General features: G+C 38.6%; 1 protein-coding gene across 1 annotated transcript in view; it reads left to right on the top strand.

The window, feature by feature from the left end:
* The window catches only part of HEPHL1 (hephaestin like 1), a 93,537-nt gene that overhangs the window by 51,448 nt on the left and 17,899 nt on the right, over nucleotides 1-24,190 (top strand). The window contains exons 9-13 of the mRNA XM_069079896.1: nucleotides 2,629-2,840; nucleotides 6,410-6,560; nucleotides 13,111-13,323; nucleotides 20,037-20,250; nucleotides 22,553-22,692. Coding sequence (XP_068935997.1) covers nucleotides 2,629-2,840; nucleotides 6,410-6,560; nucleotides 13,111-13,323; nucleotides 20,037-20,250; nucleotides 22,553-22,692 — 930 coding nt within the window. The remainder of the gene's footprint in view (nucleotides 1-2,628; nucleotides 2,841-6,409; nucleotides 6,561-13,110; nucleotides 13,324-20,036; nucleotides 20,251-22,552; nucleotides 22,693-24,190) is intronic.

Below are 24,190 nucleotides of genomic sequence, written 5' to 3'. Positions count from 1 at the left end.
GCTTGCTCAACCACTAGTCCAGTTTCAGTCAAAGATAAGCTGGGTGGAGGCAGATCAAACAGGTAGCAAGGGGAAGAAAGAACAAAAACGAAAGGCCTCGTAAGAATTGGGGCAGCCAGATGGTTCAGCGAGTAAGAGCACCGGCTCCAGTGTCGGGATGACCTGGGGATCAAATCCGGGCTTGGATACTTAGCACCACACCCAGAAATAACTGGCCGTGTAACCTTGAGCAAGTTACTTAACCCCAATTGCTTTATAAAAAAAAGAAAAAAAAAGAAAGGCCTGCCTCATGATGACTTCTCCCTTCCTTAATAGCTGTGCTCTCATCATTAGCATTCTGAGGCCCAGTTTCAGCTCCTTGCTACCCCCATCCATGTAAGCTTAGGTTTGTTCAACCCCCTCGATTGAGAGTCATATTTTACAGGTTTGGAGGTGGTTGAATCCAGAGCCCAGTGAAGTTCTTGTTTTTACTCTGCCATCTTGACTCCGCCCCCACCAACCCCCTCAATTTACAGATGAAGAAACTAAGGCTCCAGAAACTCAACTGAGTGGCCTGTCACAGTTAGTTCTTAGCAAACCTAGGACTCAATTCCATGCCTCCTGATAGACTTTCTCCTTTATACGGAGTTGTCTCTCATTACAAAGAACCAAGTTTCTTACACAAAATCTCTGGGATATTTTTCGATCTAGTTAAGAAAAGGAATCATTCACTAGGACAATGTGACTATTACTTGGAAAACAATTCTGATTCCAACAACACGTGAAAAACCTTCCACTAGCCCAAGCTGGGAAGCACTATTCTTTTGCCCCTTTCCTGATTTTTGTACTGAGACCAATTCTTCACAGACCATATGTAAAACCAGTCCCCTTATGCTTCATACAGTCTGAAAATCACACTTCTAAAAGATATGTCTAAGTCTAATCATTCCAGATCTGTAGGCAACTCAACTAACAACTAAGTCAACTAAACACAGGGTGAGTTCTCACTTAGGTGGCCTGAAGCAGGTGCAGGCCTTCCTGTCTGAATTTCTGTTCTTGTCTGATCATTGCTAGTGCGTGGCCATGAGAAGTCAGCAACAGAGGGGAGCAGATTCCCACGCATTACTCCTAAGGGCAAAATTTGACCAGACTGATGATTTGCCTTTTGTTGGAGTAGAACTCTAGGCTGCAGTGCTTCTTACTCAGGTTAGACCCATATGTTCTGCTGGTCTACCTGGATAGTATTGCTGAAGGGTGATATGGAGGGGGGATTTCAGCCTGGTTCAGGGTACAGGATATTCAGATCATGTCTGGTCTCCTAAGCCATAGGCTTGGGCAGTCGGACATAGAGCCCATTGCTAAGCCTTTATACAAAAGTCCCCAAAGACCTACATTCCATAACAGAATTCTGGCTACTTTTACCTTGAAAATCAAACAGTAATTAACTTAGGGAAAACATTTATCCAAGCGACTTTACAGATTAAAATATGCTTCAATTCTTAAAGAATATGGGATTTCATCAGTGGGAGCTTTCCCTCTAACCAGGCAGATTGCAATCTCTCTATTACTTACTTTGAGAACTGCTGTGGAGAAAAAAACATATCACCTTACAGTCAACCTGGCAATGAATCTCTGAGTTTACTGCATCTGGTCTCAGTATGTCAACATATGGCCCATCACTAAGCTCATATCTGAAGACTTTTCACTTCTATAAGACTTGACAGATCTTACGCTTCATTGGCATAGTTTTGGAGAACTCATGACCACCTCCTCTCTATCATCAAGCGTTTAGGTAGGACTCTAGTTGAGGAACTGAAAATGTAAATATAGAAAATAATGGTTTAGATTAGTTCATGAATCAATAACAAGTTGAGATTTTAAGGATATTGGAGGAATCCAACTTTTTGGATTAATACCAAGAAGGACAACTACCATGTTGTTCTATTTCCAAATGATCTTTAATGCATTAAATCAGAATTTTAGGGTAAATAATTCAGTCCTTTGTCAGATTAAGTGTAGTAAAGCAGAAAGAATATTAAGATAGAAAAATTAAGGTCTAGCTCCATTTACATTTCACTGAATTCTGCAATTTTTCTTGAGACTCTTAAGACTTTTTTAAACTCTGCATGACTATTTGACCTCTCCTATGCCCTTTACCACATTCGAACTTCTATTGCCATCTTTGAGGGCAGAAATTATGGCTAACATAGTACTTTTGCACACAGCGGGCACTTAAGTATTTCTCAAATTGAATTGATTATATGTTATTCTACCCATTGTTTGTTTCTTATTTCTGGCAATAGTAAAAAATGTCTTTAGGAAACCTTCAAAGGATTGTTTCAAGGACAAGTGAAAAAGGGAAATGTAAAATTTGTCATTTTTACTCTCCCTTGAACACCCCATCTTTAAACCCTTCCCTCCTATCTCTCAAATACATAGAATCAAGGATTTAAAAGTTTTTCCCTTGCCTTAAATGTCTAAAATGTTATAGTCACAGTTTACTTGGATTCTGCTTTAGACACAACAAGAATAGTACCATTCAGAAAGATATACTTTGATACCACTGTCAGGGATAGTGAGAGATGTTTACATTGTTCTATTCGTATGCCTTACTTTGTATAATTGATTATTTTTCTTTGTTTTTCCAAGGGTTTCAGAAGATTGGAGCCCATGTAAAGCCAGGTGACAAATTCACTTATAGGTGGATGGTGCCTGAAAGTGTAAGCCCAACAGTCGATGATCCTCCCTGTTTGACATATATGTACTTCTCAGCAGTGGATCCAATCAAGGACACGAGTTCTGGTCTAGTGGGGCCATTGTTGGTCTGTAAAAGGAATACTCTAAAAGATGATGGAACACAGGTACATCAATACAGTAGACACAATGATTGTTGGATTTACTTGGTCTGAAATGCTTTATCCAAGATCACACAGCTAGTAAGTGGTGGGGATAGGAACAGAAAATAAAGTCCCCTGTCCCTTTGTCAAGTCCTTTTTTCAGTGCCTTATTCAGCCTCACTCAAACAGATAAAATCAAATTGACCTAAATATCAGATAGAATAGAATAAGAAACAAATCTAACAAATTGCTCTCAAGAGGAGGCTTTTGCTGTGCAGTCATTTTCAGTCATGTCTGACTCTTTGTGACTCATTTTGGGGATTTTTTGGCAAAGATATTGTAGTGGTTTGCATTTTCTTCTTTAGCTCGTCTTATATACCATGTTTCCCCAATAATAAGACACTGTCTTATTAAATTTTTTGGAAAGAAAAACACCAGAGGGCTTATTTTCAGGGGAGGGCTTATGTTGTCCTGCCTCAGCTCTCCTCCGCGGCACTGCTCTCAATGGCGCCAGCAAGCAAATCACTGGGGAAGAACAGGATGACGCGCTCACTGCTGCAGCTCTGATTGGATGCAGCCCGGAGTGCGGCGTGCGTTTCACCTGGGGGGGGAGGATGGTGCATACAGAGGGTACCGTAATGTAGCGTGTAGCGCAGGGGATCACCTTCACTACAGTAGCAATCTCAATAGGGCTTATTTTCGGGGGAGGGCTTATTTTAGAGGAATCTTACACAGTAAGGGGAGGGCTTATTTTCGGGATAGGTCTTATTATCGGGGAAACACGGGTATGAGGAAACTGAAGCTAATAGGGTTAAGCGACTTGCCCAAGGGCACATAGCTAGTAAGTGTCTGAGGCTGGATTTGAATTTGGGTCTTTCTGACTCCAGGCCCAATACTCTATTCACTATATCACCTTGTTGCCTCCCACCAAATATTGTGATGACCTTAGTATCAGAAAGGATAGAGAAAGAAACAATTCTTTCCTGGTAGGTGGCTGTATAGTCTACTAGAATTTTCCTCCCTGTATTTCCTGGGAGTCCTAAGTTCTAAATGCCACACTATAAGCATTACAATCATATTTCCTCCCAGTGACAAAGGAATGTGTGTAATTTAAAAGTCTCTTTATTATTGGCCCTAAAAATGAAATTTCTGGCTGGAAAATGGTGCTAAATTCTATTGATTTGTGTCATAAAGGCCTTCCATATGCATTGCCGATAAATGTGCTGTTCATAAGAGAAAAAGCATGTAGTTGTGTATTTGAAGTTTTGAATTTAAGTCCGTACTTCCTACAAGTATCTCTGCCTAAAGAGAATAAAGTACATTCTGTGAGAATGATGCTCAAGGCAAAGGAGAAAATTGTTTGAACCTTGTAGTAAGGATAGTTTTTTCCCTGGTAATGTACTACCAGGGAGTGCTTCAGCTATACACTCAAGCAAGAGCCTAACCAACCTAGGCAGCATCAACCTCCCATCTTGTGTGATGAATTGGACATAAAATTCTTAGGTTCCACCCATTATTCACAAATAAATGTGGCTAAACAATTAGGACCCACAGCAAGGAGCCATTCTCTGTCTATCTCTGTCTCTGTCTCTCTGTCTCTGTCTCTGTCTCTCTCGGCAATCAGGGTTAAGTTACTTGCCCAGGGTCACACACCTAGTAAGTGTTGCAGGGCAGATTTGAACTCAGGTTTTCCTGACTCCAGGGCCAGTGTACCACCTAGCTGCCCTGTTCTATTCTCTCTTGAGAAAAATATCACTTCTTGGACTTAGACCCAAATGGGTGACAAGGGAGACAAGACAATTCTATCCATCAGTCAACCAACAAGGATTTACTAAGTGCCTACAATGTGCTCAATACTGGGGATACATATACAGATGCCTTATCCTCAAGGTACTTAGAATCTAGCCAGGGAGAACATTGCCCTGGTATGGGAGCCAGTACAAAAGGACAAATACAAGAGATAAAGAACTGTGTGTAAGGAACAATAAGAAAGCCAGTTTTGTTGGAATATAGTAGAGAGCATGAAGAGAAATAATATGTAATGAGTTTGAGAAGGTCAGTTGGAGCCAGGTTGTGAAGGGTTTTAAATGCCAAACAGAAGAATTTTGCAGTTGTTCCCAGAGCTAATAAGGAGTCACTGGTGTTGACTGAGTCGGGAAGTAAAGTGTGTAATCTATGCTTTTGGAAAATCACTTTGGCAGTTATTGTATGGAGGATGGATCGGAGAAAGGGCAAGGGTTAGCAGGACTTTTAGGAAAGGCATTCTGGATCACAGTCGTGTAAATGCTCCCAATGGGGCACCAGAAAAAAAGTGAAGTAATTTCAATTCAGCAAGTATTTATCATGAGATCATGTGTGCCAGGCACAGTAATAACTCCTAGAGGCACACAGACAAAAATGAAACAGCCCCTTCATACAAAGACCTTACATTTTACTGAGCAGAAACAACATGTATATAGATTTGTACTCATCTTCCTGAGTTAAAATCTGATCTCAGACACTTACTAACTGTGTGACCCTAGACCAGTCACTTAACCCTGTGTGCCTCAGTTTCTTTATCTGTAAAATGAGCTGGAGAAGGAAATGGCAAACCACTCCAGTATCTTTGCCAAGAAAACCCCAAATGGGGTCACAAAGAGTAGGAAATGACTTAAACAACTGAACAACAAAATACAGAATATATACAAAGGAATTTGTGGAAGGACAGGGATAGCACCAAAATTTAGAGTTCTGAAGGAAATTGAGATATACAAAAAGTTGTGACTGCAACTCATTTTGGTACACTGAGAAATTCATGTCAGAAGCAATGAACAAATGAACGAAAAAGGCATTAAAGACTAACTTTCTATTAGGCATTGTACTAAGTACTAGAGATACAAACTTTTTTTAGAAGTTAGTACCTGCCCTTAATGAACTTTCATTGGACAATATCATATCACAGCAATAATGGAATAGTAACTGCGAATGGAGTATTTTGAACTGCAGAGACACAGGAATGAGTGAAGTCACCAGGAGATTTATTGATGTGATTTTTATAGGAATGGTAATATTGAGTTAGTGGATTAGGACTGAATAACCAATAATCAAAATTACTATAAATAATAATAAGTCCTTTGCAATTAGGAACTAATTGGGCACTTCCCTCCATGGTGATTTTGCTTGAGTTGGTGGAGGCAAGCCTCCTATCTTCACCAACTAGTACTGCCTTGATGAGGAAGATTGCCATCAGTTTACAAGAACTCTTCTCATTTCTTACTATTTCTTTTCACTCCCATCCACACCTGGGCACTTACGTATTCTATGTGTCTTTTTTTTTTTTCCACCTTCTTTCCTATGTGCCCTTTCTCGGAAGGGAGAGGACAAAGGGACTTTAGTTGTCATCAAACAAGTCCTCTGCATGGGGGACTGTCAACGATGCACTGTTGACATTCATCAGAATGTTTTAGTTGCAAAATAAGGTTCTGAATCTGCAACTTGATGTCTGTTAGTATGCACTCTGCATTCAATTTTATAGAGGAAAAATGCTAAGAATTTTTCCTTTTTCTGTTATTTGTCATGCATTTTTCATGTACTCATTTCTTTCTTCATTATAGAAAGAAATAGACAAAGAATTCTATCTACTCTTCACTGTCTTTGATGAGAATCTGAGCCAGTACCTGGATGAAAACATTCGCAAGTTTACCTGGCGTCCCTTTGGTGTTGACAAAGAGGATAAAGAGTTTGTAAAATCCAACCGAATGAATGGTACCAAAAAATTTTATGACCTCTGTCAATGAAAAACCATTTGCTTTAAAATGTAAAATATTCTGGGGATATCAAGCCTACATTCTGCTGCTGTTGCAATTTTGATTCCTTGAGTTCCTTTTGATGTACTTGACAAGTTATTTTAGTCTCCTAATTCATATCCTTTAGATGATTATGTTGTAATTTATGAGGCTTCCAGGAATGTTGTGAAGCTTAATTAATACTTCTGAAAGTATAAGCCTTGCATGGCAAAGCACAAATTCTTCTGCAGAAGTACTCAGTTGAATTATCAAGTATAATCTTCCCTCATAAATGCAGAAAACAATTTACAAAATATCTTCTACTGTGTTCCCCTTAAGTCCAATGAAGCTTTGGGATAATTAGAGATATCCAACACAGATTCATCCATCCTTCCATCATAGAACATAAGTAGAACAGGAGTCTTAACCTGGGGTCTGCGAACTTGTTTTTTAAAAAATATTTTTATAACTATATATTTAATTTATATGACTAATTGATATATATATATATAATTTATTTAATTGGTTTCATTTGTGACACTATATATTTTATTTTATTTTATGCTTGTAAAAACATTATTCTAAAAAAAAGTTTTCACTAGAGAGAACAGGTGCCATTTGATTAGCAAAAGGGACTAGAGGAGTGGCTAGGTGGCACAGTGAATAGAGGCACTGGCCTCAGACACTTAACACACACACAAACACACACACACACACACAATTAGCTGTGTGACCTTGGGCAAGTCACTTAACTCCAATTGCCCTACCTTCCCCCTCCAAAAAGCAAAAAACAAACAAAGGGACTAGAACACAAAAAGATTAAGACTTAAAGAATCAATAAATATTTAAGGTATTCATCTGGAAAACATTTGTTCTCTGTACACCTAGAACTTCATTTATGAATTTTTTTTCACTTTCAATAATTTAATTCAACAAGCATTCATTAAGTAAGTTTCTCCCGTATCAGTAATAACAATAGCAATTTATCTTATTATAGGTGACTAAAACTTGGTCCTGGACAATGCCTGGATGGTCAAACATAGGATCATAGATTTGGAGATGAAAGAAAGCTTGAAGACCATCTTACCAGGGTTGGGGAATCTGTGGTCTTGAGGCCACCCTTGGTCTTCTATGTCTTTGGTGTAGCCTTTTTACTGAGTCCAAGTTTTACAGAAGAAATCCTTTTATTAGGGGGATTTGTTCTGTGAAGTTTGGATTCAGTCAAAAGGCCACACTTGAGGATCTAGAGAGCTACGTATGTCTTCAAGGCCATAGGTTCCCCACCCCCCGATTCTAGTCCAACCTCTTCATTTTACAAATGAGGAAACCAAAGCCTAGAAAGTGTAAGTCACTTGCTTGTGACCACGAATGCAGTATCAAAGCTAGGGATCAAACTGAGGCCTTTGAACTTCAAATTCAGTCCCTTTTCCACCACAGTGTGTGGTCTTCTGGATTTTCTATAATGTCAGATGACTAGTTCAACACTATAGAAACCCTCCTTTGAATTATGAAAGAAAGAGAGTGGTGAATTTCTCAAGCCATTGTCTATCAATCAGCTCATTTATGGGGAACTTAAGGTCTAGGAAAAGCTGCCACTGGACAAGAGGCACCCATAGGATCCAGCTTTGTAGCTAACATTCTCAACACGGCAGTCTCCACAGGAAAAGCTACTAATCCATCCCATTGGCTACTGACTTTATTTTACAACATATCCAAATCAATTCAGTAAATTTATATTAAGCATCTACCAGGAAACTATAGAAGGCATAAAGCTTAGATAAGACACAATCCCTTCAGTGATGAAAACTTTAGTCCAACAAAGGGAAATTGTAATTTTGTTAGTGTAAGGAATCGCCCATGAGGAAACCCTCTCTACCAATGAAATTCAGCAATGGTTATACATTGCTTTCTACAGCTCTGAGATGTTAAGTGACTTGGGTTTACATAGCTACTATTGGTTAGGGGTGCTACTTGAACCTTCCCTGACTCCAATGCCAGTTCTCTGTCCCCTATGACAGACTGACTTTCATTAGCATGGAACCTGCAATTTAGCAAGATACACAAAAGCAGTATGGTATAGTAGAAAGGGCACTGGGTTTAGAATAAGAGGACATAGGTTCAAATCTGACCTGTTCTGCTTATTTGGTCACTTGTGTGACCTTAGGTAAGTCACTTATCCTGCCCAGGCCTGTTTCCTCATCAGTAAAAGAAATGGGTCAGAGTAGATGGTTCTGAGGTCCTCCCAGCTCTAAATCTAAGATCCTATGATACTAGATTAATAGTTAAGAGGAAGACCATTGCTGAAAAGAGAGATCAGGAAAAGTTTTCCAGAAAAGGTGGCATTTGAGTTGACTTACTGGATGGGTAGGAATTGAGGTCAAGAGTGGAAGGGAGAGTCTTCCAGGCACAGAGAACATGTATGAGCAAAGGGACAGTGGGAGTAAAGTAAAGATATTTGCCAGTTATTCTCCATACCCATTTCAGGGAGTCAGGAAATAGTCTCTGGTAAAGGCCATGCAGTGTTTGGCCACAAGTTCCCCACCCCCAATTCTAGTCCAACCTCTTCATTTTACAAATGAGGAAACCAAGGCCTAGAAAGTTTAAGTCACTTGCTCATGGCCAGGAATGTAGTGGTGTGTTGTGTTGAAGAAGAAAGGAGCTTAATTGGAGAGCTAGTTGAAAGAGGGGTCACTTGAACTTTAAATGATGGAAGGAACAGGACATGTGGAGAAGAAGGGATCAGATATTTGAGTCATGAAAGCCCTAGCTGTAGTGGGATATAGAGTGTGTGGAATGGAGCTTGTAAGATTTCTGGAAAGGTAGAAGGCATTAAATGGTTACATAACCCTCTAGGGTTGTGTAACAACATGGGATGCAAGAAATTGGTCTATCATCATTACTACCAGCTAAGAAGCTGCCAGTGGAGGCATGGGCAAGGTGGAGTTTATTCTAAATCTCCTCTGCAATTGCCAAACTCTCAGAGCAGATAAAAGGAATGATCTTGCATAAGACATGTATAGGTGAACACATACACATTGGGTACTAATGACGATATAAAAAGATAAATGCAAATTAAAGTAATTATGAGGCTCCACATCACACCCATTAGATTGGCAAAGATGACAGTCAGTCAACTGGCATTTACTAAACACCTACTGTGTGCCAGACAAAAAAAAAAAAACAAATGTTAGAAGGGTTGTGAAAAAACAGGCACTGTTGGTAAAACTGTGAATAGGCGCAGCAATTCTGGAAAACACTGGAATTATACATGAAAAATTTTTAAACAGTGAACCGTTGAACTAGCTAAACCACTCCTTAAGATATCTATGGTACAAAAATGCTTATTTTTGTGGTATCAAAAAACTGGAAACTAAGGAAATACCCGTTTACTAAGGTGTGAATGTGATGTAATACTAATTTATGAATGTGACATATTACTGTGCTGTAAGAAATGAGGAAATAAGCAATTTCAAAGAGCTATGGAAAAACTTGTAGGAACTGATTCCCACTCACTTCAGAGTTAGTAGTACTAGAACAATTTATGCTATAGCAATAATATTATAAAAATGGGCAATTTTGAAGATTTTATAAATTGATGAAGAATAAAATGAGCAGAACTAGAAGAATGATTTATACAGTAACAACAATAATGTAAAAGACAAACAGCTTTAAAAACTGTAGTAACTATGATTAACCCAATGACCATTCATGATTCCATGATTCTCCTGACAGGAAGGAAATGGACTCAGAGTGCAGAATGAGACATAATTTTTGAGGATGGCCAATTAGGGAATTTATTTTGCTTGACTATGCATACTAGTTATAATGAATTAAAAAAATATTTCTAAATGAATGGTGGGTAAGAGAGAGAGAAACATAGATTTCTATGAATTAAAAATAAAACTAATTAAAAATACAGATATTAATATGTATAGTTATCCTCCATTTGTATTTATGTATATGTTTTTATGTTTGAGTTATCTGTGCAGTGACTCAGGACAGTTAGAACTAGAAAATACCTTACAAATTATCTAGTCCAACACATTCAATTTATAGGAGAGGAAACTGAGGACCAGTAATAAGGAGTTATTTTCTCAAGGTCACAAGAGTAGTAAGTATAAGAGCCAGGTTTCAGATCCAGGTCCTCTAGCACCAAATCCAGTGTTCTTTCCAGTATACTGGGAGGGGGGGGGGAGGAGTTGTCAGGAATCTATCCTCCCTGGTTAGACTCTCATTTTAATATCTTGATGATAATATCAAATCAGGCAACAAGTGCTTCATTAGCTTAACCTTCAAGAATCTTACCTTTATCACTTACTAGTTGTGTAACCAAGGGCAATTCACTTAACCACTGTGGGCCTTGGTTACATCATCTGTAAAACATAGATGGCTTCTAAGGTTCCTTACAGCTTGTATGAACCCACAGTCCCTTCTATGCTATGTCGAGGCATCCGAGGAGGACTGAAGTAGAGGAAATGTAAGCTATGATTACTATTATTTATGTATTTCTGTGGTAATTTTCAATTAAAAACACATGGTGTAGTAGAAAGTATTCTAGATTCGTAGGCCAATCCCAACTCTTACATAGTGCAAATTTTCAAATCATCGCCCTCTCCCTAAACCTCAGTTTTCTTAACTGCAAAATGAAGAGGTTGGACTAGATGATGTCTAAGGTACCTTCCAGTTTAAATCCTATGACCCTATCAGACTACTTTAACAGATTATTGTTCTTCACAACAGAAATATATGTTCTTCCGCCATAATATATTCATTACTTTTTGCTATTATTGACATTAGCATTGTTCAACCATGAGACAGAATACCCACATTGTAGATATGTATAAATTTTTTTTCTTTTAATATGTTTTTATTGACATAAGTTGTCTACGTATCACAGGTATTCTAAAAACAGGGGGAGGAGTTTTCCTAACTCTTTGGATTTACCATCCCTTGTAACAAAGAAAACCATTTAAGCAAAAATAGCTAATAGTGACTCTATCTGTGTCCCCTGTCTCTCTTCTGTTCTCTGGGACTATCACTGGCTCCTTAGTTCTCAGATTTGGGCTTCCTTTAAGCGATCATTTTCATTTATAGTGTTTTAGTCATCATTCACATATGTCTTTTGTTTCTGCTTATCCCACTCTGCATCAGTTCAGATACATCTTTTCAAGTTTCCTTGAATTCCTCATACTTATCGTTTCTTGGTACACAAAAATATTCTAAATTCATATCTCACAGCTATTCCTTAACTGATGGGCCCTCAATTTTTTTCCAATCTTTTACTAGAAAAAAGAGATTTCTAAGAAAATAGCAGTATATATGTTAGAGCTTTGTTTCTGGCTTTGATCTCTTTGGTGTATATATTATTATCAGTAGTAAAATTGATGAGTGAAAAGAATATGGAAAATTTAGACAATTTTCTTATATTGCTTTCCAAAATGGTTGGATCAGTTCACACAGTTCAAGCAGAGATTATTATTAATGTTACTCTAATCATTATAACTATTCTTAATTTATTATTATTGGTATCTCTTATCATTGTCATTGGGCAACTAGCTGGTGCAATGGATAGAGCACTGTGTCTGAAAGATTCATGTTCCTGAGTCCAAATCTGGTCTCAGACACTTATTAGCTGTGTGACCCTAGGCAAGTCACTTAACCCTGTTTGCCTCAGTTTCCAAATCTGTAAAATGAGCTGGAAAAGGAAATGGCAAATCACTCCAGTATCTTTGCCAGGAAAACCCCAAATGGGGTCACAAAGAGTCAGACACAACTAAAACAACCAAACAATAACAACAAGATGTCATTATCATTACATTATTATCATCATCATTATTAATAATATAAGCAATAGCTAGTATACACACACACACATATATATATATGTATATATGAATTTTGGGTTTATAAAGCACTTAAATATTTCATTTTATCCTCACAACAAACCAGGGAGATATGTGCTATTACTTTCCCCATTTTACAGATGAAGAAATTGAAGGAAATAGAGACTAAGTGATTTGCTAAGGATTACACAGCTAAGAAATGTCTGAAGCAGGATATGAACTCAGGTTTTAATACCAGGCCCAATACTCTATCTACGGGGTCACCTAACTACCTCAATTATTAATATGATCATCTTCCCAGAGCCCCTCCAACATTATTCTCATTTTTTTCATCATTGTCGCCTATTTGCAGTGTGAGGCAGAACTTCAGAATTGCTTTAATTAATAATTCTCTTACTATTTGGGATTTGGAGCATGTTTTCATGTGGTTGTATGTAGCTTGTAATTTTTCCTTTTAAAACTCTTCAAATCCTTTGACCATTCTTCTGTTGGTGAATAGCTATGGTTTTATCTATTTTATAGAGTCCTTAAATAACTCCAAATTAAACTTTTATCAGTGATATTTAATGCAAATCTTTCTACTCAATGTAAGTTTATATCTTTCACTAAAATTATGTCCCAATGTATTATCAGCATTGGCAATATTAGCATTGGCTCTAATCAGTCGTCTCATTTTTCTTTTTTCAGCTATAAATGGTTACATGTTTGGCAATCAGCCGGGCCTGGATATGTGCAAAGGTGATAAAGTTTCCTGGCATATGATTGGAATGGGTACTGACACAGATATGCATGGAGTTTATTTTCCAGGGAATACTATTCATCTGAGAGGGACTCACAGGGATACTTTGGCCCTGTTTCCACATATGGCCACCACAGCATTTATGCAGCCAGACCGTTCAGGTAAGTTTGTGTGTTCCATTTTACTTGATTATTTATTATTATTATTATTATTATTATATAAATTATTACACTCTATGCCTCCACAGAGGTCTCTACATAAGGATGACACTTTTGGGTATGTTACTAGCAATTACAGTCTAGTTATGTCCATTGTGACTTTAATTAGAGATTCCTCTGGGTAAAAGATTAAACCTTTAATTTATTTTGGTAAGGAGATGAAAATTCTCAGAAACCATAGTCCAGTCATAAGACAGAGTCCTGAAAATTACGCAACCCTATTCCCAGAAAAGATACATCTCATGTAGCTGAATATTTCAGCCCTATAGAGATATATACTTTTTTTATTCTTCTCAACTATAAATTCCTTCATCAATATGGCCATGAAGGTAGGCACAGACAACCAGGTTATTGACCTAACTAGGTCTTTCCTGACCAGTAGCACTTACTTGGTAGGTCATTCAAGGAATCCTGCCTTCTAATAATTTAATCCTCCAATGGCCCAATGATCCATTAAGAGTAGGCTGCATTGCTACTAGACTTCTTATGGCAAAGGAGTCCATGAGGGGCTTTTCCATGGGATATCATCTACCCATGGATAGGGAGCCAGGGTCTGACTTCAAAGAGTCCATGGCCCTTTTTGCAGAAAGTTCTCATAGATGTGAAGAATTGTGAGTTTCTTCTCCCCTATCCCGCTCTTCACCATGTGGAGAAGAAAGGAATGTAGGGATAGACCCTCTTAATATCATTCCACTTCTCTCCTCCTTTGCTCCAGTCCTTGACAAAAAGGTGACCCCTCCCCTTACTAAATCAACCTCTTACCTGTGCTTTGAGCCCATCTCTTCCTGCTTCCTCTAGGAGTTTCCCCCTTCAAATTATCCCCTTTCTCTCTCTAATTTTCAATCTCTCCTTACCTTTCAATCTCTCCCTACCTTAATCTCTTCATCCCTGCTTCCTATATGCTCAGGTCTCCTCCATCTTTAAAGAAACCTCTTGACTCACAAGCTATTGTATTCTTTTTTCTCTCATTTACTGTTCTTTCTCCCTGTGTAACTTCTCTTTATATACCCTCATTTTCCCCTTTTGATACTGCTGTTCCCCTGGTCTAATCTCATATCACCTCCCACCTGGACTAACACAATAGCCTTTTTGTTGGTCTCCTTGTATCCAGCCTCTCACTCCAATCCATCCTTTACTCAGCTGTCAAATTGATCTTTCTAAAGTGCAAATCAGACCATATCGGCCCCCCTATTCAATAAATTCCAATGACTCCCTATTACTTCTAGGAGGAGGCTAAAATATGAAATCCCTTTTTTGGCCTTCACAGCCTTCCATATAGCCTGTCCCCTTCTAACTTTTCCAATCTTACACCTTTCAAATCTTCTGCAATGTACTGACACTGGCTTCCTTGCTGTTCTGGACACGCTCCATTTCTGGGCCTTGAGCATTTTCACTGCCGTCCCCCATGCCTGCAATGCATTTCCTTCTAGTGGCCACCTCCTGGCTTCCCTTAGATCCTTGAAATCTTAGCTACAGCCCCACCTTCTGCAAGAGGCACTCCCCAGTCCTCCATATGAATGTCTCACCGCGGAGTCATTCGGTGCATGTCTTCCTTATTCGTGGGTCTTCCCCATTAGAGTGAGCTCCTCCAGAGCAGGGCCTGTTTTTGCCTTTCTTGGTTTCCTCAGGGTTTAGAACAGTGCCTGGCACACAGCAGGCATTTAAAAAATGCTAAATGACTTACTAACTTTTATAACCAAACTTTGAGAAACTGCCATCTACATATGAGGCTTCTGCTTCTCTCCCATTCTCTGCTTTTCAACTACTAACCTCAGGTCTCAAAGCTAACGATTTAAGGTTGCCAACACCTTTTAATTGTTACATTCGATGGCCTTTTCTCAATCCACATCTTTTTTGTATCTTTCTGTTGCATTGGACATTATTGACCACCTCCTCCTCTTGGATCTCCTTCCAGGGTTTTCTAACATTGCTGTCTCCTGCGTCCTATGGGTCTGGCTTCTCTTTCCTAGTGTCTATGTCCCACACCTTCCATTGCTCTGTCCTGCCTTCCCTTCTTCCCCCTTTCTATACCATCTCTTGATAAGACTACCTGGGTTCCTATTACTTACCTTTGTCATGGTGACATATACATGTATATAAATAAATATGTATATATAAATAAATATAAATGTGAATAGGTACATACATGTATGTAATGTGTGTATACACACACATATCTATGCAGTACATATCAGTGTAGGTAAATAAATAGATATCCAGCCCCATTCTCTCTTTGAAATTCAGTCCCACATTACCAGCTGTTTATTTTACATCTCAAACTGACTGTCCTGTAGGAATCTCAAGGTCAACAAGTACAAAATGGAATTCACTAGCTTCTCTTCCCTCTAAAAACCCACTCTCCATCCAAATTATTCTACTTCCATCAAGGTAATCCCCATACTTCTAGACACCCAGGCTTACAATCTTGGGGTCATTTTTTACTTTTTAACCCCGTCTTCTCTCCCCACCACCCTACCTACTCAGTTGCTACATTTTACAAATTCCATTTCCACAACATATCTTGTATTCAGTCCCTCCTGTCTGCCCATACAACCATAAATCAGGCCCTTCTCATCCTCTTTCACCTGGAATCTTGCAGTAACCTCCTGATTGAATTCCGGGTTTATATTATCTCCCCTCTACAATCCACCCCCAACACAGCTGGCAGAGTAGCCTTCTAAAGCACAAGTCTATCTGAGCACCTTCAGCAGCTCCCTCCAGGATGAAGACACAAATTCCTCAGTGACCTGTAAAATCTTTCCCCATCTGACTCTGGTCTAACCTTTCTAGGCATTTGTCCTGCTATTTTCCTTCATGCAGTCTACATTCCAAACCAGCTAGCTTGCTTACTCTTCCTCAGTTTCAGCATTCTATCTCTCACCTTCATTCCTTTACATGAGCCATGCCCTTTGCCCAGAAGGCATTTCTTATGTCCACTTCTTAGAGAACTTAGCTTTCCTTCAAGGCTTAAGTGCTACTTCCTCTGGGAAGCCTCCCCAATCTCCTTCCACCACTACCACCACCCCCACTAACACTAGTTGGAACCCTTCTCTTCTCAAAATAGCCTATATAGAGTTATATGTAAACAGAGTAAGCCCCAACAGAATGTAAGTAGATTGATGACAGGAACTGTTTCATTTTTGTCTCTCTCCAATGCCTACCTCCATACATTGCTCATACTGTTGTTGTACAGTCATTTCAGTCATATATGACTCTCTTTGACCCCATCTGGGGTTTTCTTAGCAAAGATGCTGAAATTGTTTGCCATTTCCTTCTCCGGCTCATTTTACAGATGAGGAAACCAAGGCAAACAGGGTTAAATGACCTGCCCAGGGTCACACAGTTAGTAAGTGTCTGAGGTTAATTTAAACTCAGAAAAATAAGTCTTCCTCACTCCAGGCCTGACCTTCTATCCACTGCACCACCTGGCTGCCCTATATTACACATAGCTGGGATTTAATAAATAGTTGGGTAGCTAAATGGTGCAGTGGATAGAACACCAGGCCTGGAGTCAGGAAGACTCATATTTCTAAGTTCAAATCCAGCCTCAGACACTTACTAGCTGTATGACCCTAGGCAAGTCACTTAACCCTGTTTGCCTGAGGCTCCTCATCTATAAAATGAGCTAGAGAAGGAAATGGAAAACCACTCCAGTACTTTTGCCAAGAAAATCCAAATGGGGTCACGAAGAGTCAGACACGACTCAAACGATTGAACGCAATGAACATTTATTGGATTGGAGTAAATGTTTTATCTGTGTTACACTTTCAATCCCATGATTCTCAGAAACTATGAACATCTTCTAGCACAGTGGTGAAAGCTGAGGATACACAGAGACATAAGGCATACTTCTTGCCTTTAAAAGGAATAACACTCCAGAAGAGGAGATGGATGCTGACCATCTATCAGAGCCCAAGTGCCCATCTGCAAACCATTCAGAAACACCAGAGAGCAAATTTCTCATTTCCTACACACTGGTGTCCAGAAATCAATCTGCCTCTCAAAATGAGTCTTTGCTGCTGTGTCAGATGTATTAATGGACATTTTGATTCTTTGTCCCAAACTCTGCTTAAAGGCCTCTCAGTATCGTCAGTGATTACACACACCTGAGGCTTGAACTACAAAATCTTTGCCTGAGAGCTGGCTGAGACTAGGAACTGTGAATCTTTGCCTCATAAGCAGTCCTAGTTTTTAATCTATCTGTGGCAGGCTAGTGGGTCAGTTGTGACTCCCAAGCCAGAGGGAAGCCTCTGGACACAAAGCTCTTTTCTCAAATTTCCCTCTTCAGGACTGAAGGCTGGGGTGGGGGTGGCGTGGAGGGGAGCCCTACAAGAATGACATTCCCTAGGGTAGCTAGCTGCTGTGAGCCCGCTAATTCTTAATCTGCTTCACCCCAGAATGAGGGTCCAGGAAAGAATTCAGAACAATGGGAAGAAGTTGTAGAGAGACAGTTCAATTCAGTATAAAGAAAAAGCTTCCTCTCTATTAGAATTAATAACAGTAGTTAATATTTGTATAGTGCTTACTATGTGCCAGATACCAGGCTAAGCACTTTACAATTGTTTTTTTTTTCAATTTGATCCTCACAACAACCTTGGGAGGTAGAAGCTATTATTCTCCCCATTCTACAGATGAGGAAACCGAGGCAAGCAGATAAGTGACTTGCCTGGGGTCACACAGCTAGTAAGTGTTGGAGGCTGGATTTGAACTCAGGTCTTCCTGATTTCAAGCTCAGTGCTCTCTTTATTGTGGTTCTTCCCTACTGAAATGGCCTAAAATGGATTTAATTGACAATTAATTATGAGTTCCCTATCACTGGAGGTCATCAAGAGAAGACTAGCTGACCACTTATTAGGAATTCAAGAGAGGAGATTTCTGATCAGCTATAGATTAGACTAAATGACCAATGAGATCCTTCCAATGTGAAAATTTAATGATTTTATAACGACAAATATTTTTACAAGGTTTTTGTAGAACTTATTTTAGGTTCTGTTTCAATTCTTATTGTCTGAAATAAGATTCCTATCTCTTAAAAACACAGTATTGCAGAATCTCAGGCTTGGAAGGGACCTTAGAAGCAATCAAGTTCAACACCCTGATACATAAATCCCATTTATAGTATCAGTCACAAGGTTCAAATCTCTGCTTTGCCATTTACTATCTGAATCATCTAGTGTGCTATTTCATCTCTCTGGGCCTCAGTTTTCTTATCTGAAAAATCAGGGGTGGTAGGGTTGGACTAAATGTCCTGTAAGGCACCTTCCAACTCAAAATCTACAATTTCCAGGGGTCCTCTAGCCTTTTCTTAAATTCCTTCAGTGGCAGGAAGTCCACCATCTTTTATGGCAGCTCATTCCATTTCATTTCATTTTTTTTTGGAAAGCTTTTAAAAGTTTTCAAAGCTTTCTTCATGATTTTGCAATGGATATGCCAGCATGTTTCTTGATATTTGAGAAGTTATTCATTTCACCAATCCTTATCACTCTTTCTCTAATGAACAACGAAGGTTGACAAGACAGTAGTTAAAAGAGTTGGGTAGTTTTTTTTTTTTTTTATCTACCCCAGATATTTCCTTTTTAACCTTTGAAAAGATCATTGTATAACAGTCCCACCAGGCTGCTGTCAGTTTCCTAAGTTTGTATTCTTGGACCCACCAAAAAAGATTGTATGAGGATCTCTGTCCTGCTCCACATCCCCAGAAACAACTTCATCATGCACCTTTTAGGGGAAGGGGCATCTGAGCATTGCACGGAGCTGATTGATTAGATAGTAACACCTATAGAAGTTGCTTAACCTGAAGTTGTTTTTGTAGAGTTTCTACCTCTGCTTCACTTTGTAAAGCAAAGTGTTGCATTTACAGATTGATGCAAAGAAGATAACTTGAGATTTCCTTCTCCATAGCTGTTCAGATGTTCAGACTCCAAAGATGGATAATGGAGTAACATTGAGTAGTTCACTTTTATGGACAAGTCTCTGCTAGGGGAATAAATAACTGTAATGTTAATCTAAGTACTTTCTCGTTCTTCAGTTTGGATCCCTCCAGAAATGCTAATTGAGCTTTATGTTATCTGATGGCGACTGATTAGCTCATGTTTACAAATTGCCAAAACATCTAGCTAATTTAGCAAAACAGTAACGGTGATGATTAATGTTAATAATAAGCATACAACTCAGCGTAAAAATCAGTTAGGGTTTTTTTACATAGAATATAAAACAATTGGTTGGTGATCTTCCTATTAACCTTTATAATTTTTCCAATTCTGGCATAATGTGTTCAAGGCCTCTGTAATGAAAATTTTCCTTTGACTGTAGGTTGTATAAAATAATGCATTTGCCTTTAGGAGGAAACACATGATTTCAGGATCTTAGAGGTGAGGTACTGTAGTAGAATAATCCAAAATAGTAATTTTCTATCAATGACATGAAAATAACATATATTCATTAAATACTAACAGTAGAAAAGACACAGACAAATTGCTTTATGGTTGCAAGGTATTATTTTTCATCATAAATGAATTCCAAACTGGAAAACATTTTTTTTAGCTTAATTAGATGATTTCTGATAGGTTAAGTTTGATTTGGAGAAAAATATTTAGATTTCTTGACAACAAAATCAAGCAACCACTTGCATAAATACCAAATGATTTCTCTTTCAGGCATTTTTAAGGTGTTTTGTAGCACAATGGATCACTTTGCAAGGGGTATGAAACAAATGTATGAAGTCAGTGGCTGCGGCAACACGGCAGTTTTGGAGAAGCCCTATGGGATGATAAGGACCTTCTACATTGCTGCCGAAGAAGTAGAATGGGATTACGCACCTAACAAAAACTGGGAGTCTGAAAAACAGCATTTAGATGCAGGAGGAGAAAGGTACCGAAGACCAGTCCAGTGGGCACCATGTGACTGAGGAGGAGGCTTGCTAAAATTTGCTAAAAAATAGAAACCCAGAGATGCACTGATTATTTTTTTTGCTTTTTTTGGAGGGGGGAGGGCAGGGCAATTGGGGTTAAGTGACTTGCCCAAGGTCTCACTGCTAGTAAGTGTTAAGTGTCTGAGGCCAGATTTAGATGCACTGATTTTAAAGACTTTAGAGTAAGAATTTTGAGGACTTTTATTTCTCCTCACTGTGGATGAGAACTGCTAAGTTCTATCATTGGAAGTGAACTAGAATGCCCTGATTTCAGCACATTTTTCCTTGTGGGCATCCCTAGTACTAGCGCTTTTGGACGGCGATCAGTGTCTGTCTGTGGAAGGCTACCCTTGAGTTAGCATGGAAAGGTGAAAGACTGAATGGCAAGAAAGACAGATAGACGAATGTCTTGAGACTGTAATACTTTAGGTGGAAGGTGAAAAAAGGACTGAACTCTCAGACACCCTGGATATAGATTCATGGGAGGGGAAAGGTAGGCTGAAGTGGACGGGATTCAATAGGAAGTGGGCTGGGAGGGAGTTTTGAGGACTGGTACTAGCCTGGATGGAGATAGAATTAGAAGTGTGTGTGTGTATGGGGGGCAGCGATGCTTATATTTGCATATGTGTGTGCGCATAAACCCATGCACAATTTATGAATAAATCCTTATTTAATTGCCATATATTTATTATTAATATATTTTATATATGCGCATCTATCAACATGTAGTCTCTTCCAATGGAATGAAAGCTCCTTGAGGGCATGGACTGTTCATTTTTGCGTTTATGTCCCTCACACCTACTATCTGCCTAGCTAATAGTAATTACTCAATAAATGCTTGTTGATTGATACACATTCACCCTGACCCCTTCCTTTATAACTCTTATACTCACACACTGCTTACATATACCCTTCAAATAGTCCTATTCTAGAAATAAAGTTCAGTTCTTTCTTGAACTTTTATCTTCTCTTTGGATGTGGAGACTGGATGATATCATAGAAGGTGTTCCTGCTCCTGTACAGGTTAAACTGGATGGCCTCCAATGGCCCTTCACACTCTTGAGATGAGGATTTTGTTTTCAGACCTCTGGGCTGCAGGTTTCCTGAGGAGGGCAAGTACAACACTGCCACCTCGTGGATACAGAGGGGAACCACCCTTAAAATTGGGACAGCACCAAACTTAAAAGACAGGTTTTTTAAATAAAAGTTAACTAGGGTCATTAACTAATTCATTCACCAAGTAGTCTTTCCTCCTAGAACTGGTGGTGCCAGTACATGATTTTGACTGGCGCTGATGCAAGAGAACTCATTTAGCTATAGTTCCGTTTTTTTCTAAACTGAATTAAAATGTATTTTCATGAATTTTTTTTTCATTTCTTAAGAAATATCATACTTTTTTCCTCTTAAAAACAAAATTCTTTTTCATTAGGATGACCTATTTTGGGGGAACAAGTCATCTATTCATGTTTTGCTTCATTTTACAAGTATTTCGTGCAATCATAGAATCTGAATAGGAATCCCTTTGATAACAATTTTGAAATATGGTGAATTCAACCTCCATCCACTTAACAAGTCTTTGTCCTCAAGAATGCCCAACATTCTGTTACACGCTCTGAGAGATAAAAGGAGAAATATCCTTCCTTTGAGAAAGTGTTTACGATTTAACTTGGGAGATAATATTTACACACTAGAAAAAAACTACAAAGCAGTTCATAGTACATAAACAGGGACCAAATAAGACAGAGTCTGTAGAGTTAAATGTTGGAAGAATTCAGTGTCAGTCTTTTTGAGGCATTACTGTAGAATGGATTTGAATGCCTGGTGTAAACGTGTGTGTGTATGTGTGTGTGTGTCTGTGTGTGTGTGTGTGTGTACAGAGGACCAGGGTATTCCCCACTCTTCCCCAACACCACCCTCTCAACCCCACCTAAATCAAACAAAATAAGTACATGAGAACAGGCACAGAAAACCAAAGATTGCTATCATCTTTGTAACTAGAAACCTGTCCTCTGTTGTCCTTATTTTACTGTTCTCATCCCAGACCATCTCCAGTCATCTTGACTTTTGTCTTGCCACTGGACTTCGATGATTCTGGAGGAGAGAGTGAGGTTGATGACTTTGTGCAACTCTGTCTCACTTCAATTCATGCTCAAGTCAAGACATCACCCTTGTGATGTCATTGGTCCTCTTTGAGAACAAAAGATGAACGGAGACAACGATATAATTGGGGACATCTTTAATTTTTGTGTTTCTCATTTGTAGACATGGGGACATATTTATGAACCGTACTGAAAACTGGATTGGCTCTCAGTACAAGAAAGCTATTTATAGGGAGTACACCAATTCAGAGTTTGTGGAGATCAAAGCCCGTTCTCCCCGGGAAGAGCATTTGGAAATTCTGGGTAAGTGGAAGGCACACCCTGCACCTACATTCTGTCTGTTCCCTCCATGCACTTGCTTGTTTCCCTTTATCTTTGTAACTCTGAAGAGAAAGAAAGAAAACATAATCTGAATTTTTCCAAAATAGTTATCTGATTCTTTTACTGTCAGGAAAATTTACATTGATAGTAGAGTGTCTTAGTGTCTTTCCATTGAGAAAGATCCTGGTGAGGTGCAGGTTGAACCGATGCTCTGATATTCCGTGATTACTTTTATTAAAGATTGATTGATTTATTAAAGGATTGACAGTTTATATGAAATAATTGCCTAGATAAAAGGAATTATTTATTTTTACAAAATTAGTGGCAGATATAACACAGATACATATGTTTATTTACAGAGTAATCTTAATGATATTAATTACCATAAAACTGCTGTCCCAAAATTATATAGCCCTTGTACAAAATTGGCATTACATCACTGAACCTCCCCAAACCACTGTTTTCTCATCTAAAAAATGGGCACAGTCATCTTCTACTACATCTACTCATAGGCCTACCGTGAGGAAAGCAATGTGTAAACCTTAAAATGTTATATAAATGTCAGCTGATAGTACATTCTTATTGTCCTCACCAACAATAGTAATATAATAGAAAAAATAGACATTGTATATAAGAGACTAAGATCAGGAGAGTAACTTGTTCCCAGACCATTCCCATCTCCATTGAGCAAGATGAAAAGTGAACAAGAGAAAGATGAAGAGGAGAAGAATGTTTATTTTTTCCTCTATACTAACAACAACAATAATAATAACAGAGGAGGAAAAGCGGAGTCATGCACAGTGTCTCTAAGGTGCTAGAAGAGCCTCATCTAACAATAACCATAATAGTAACTTTTATAGAAGTAAACAGAAAGAAAGATTAATACCTAGGGAGAGTAGGGTGAAGTGCCAGAGGTCTGGTTAGGTAGTATTCTGGACTCTGAAGTCTCCTGGAAATACTTGAGTTAATGTTTTCCATTTCCCCATCCTAAACTGATTTAATCTGAAATCAGCAGAACTGGTTGATAAGCAGAGAATATGAAGATAGGGCACTGAACTAGATGTCTTATGGGAGATCTACGATTCTCTATTTGACTTTCCAGTATTAAGTTTTGAAGGCATATTTCAGTTAATATTTATAGTCCAATAGGTACTATAAATACAATGGTCTTAAATAGTATAAACAGTATCACAGAACTGATAAAGTCTACAATGGTTAAACCATCAACCTTGTAAGCATGCATTCATACAAAAAACTTTTTTATTATTATTATTAATAGAAACAATAATAGTAATAACACATTTTGCTAACATGTTAGGACTTAAAGTATTCGTTTCTTCTTTCTTTTCTTTCTCTCTTTCCTTTCTCTCTTTCTCCTTCCTTCCTTCCTTCCTTCCTTCCTTCCTTCCTTCCTTCCTTCCTTCCTTCCTTCCTTCCTTCCTTCCTTTCTTTCTTTCTTTCTTTCTTTCTTTCTTTCTTT

Source organism: Petaurus breviceps, unplaced genomic scaffold (assembly GCF_028583685.1).
Source record: "Petaurus breviceps papuanus isolate PSGF00001 unplaced genomic scaffold, PetGlider_PUasm1.0 91133, whole genome shotgun sequence".
Taxonomy (NCBI): domain Eukaryota; kingdom Metazoa; phylum Chordata; class Mammalia; order Diprotodontia; family Petauridae; genus Petaurus; species Petaurus breviceps.
This window is presented reverse-complemented; position numbering and strand designations above follow the sequence as displayed.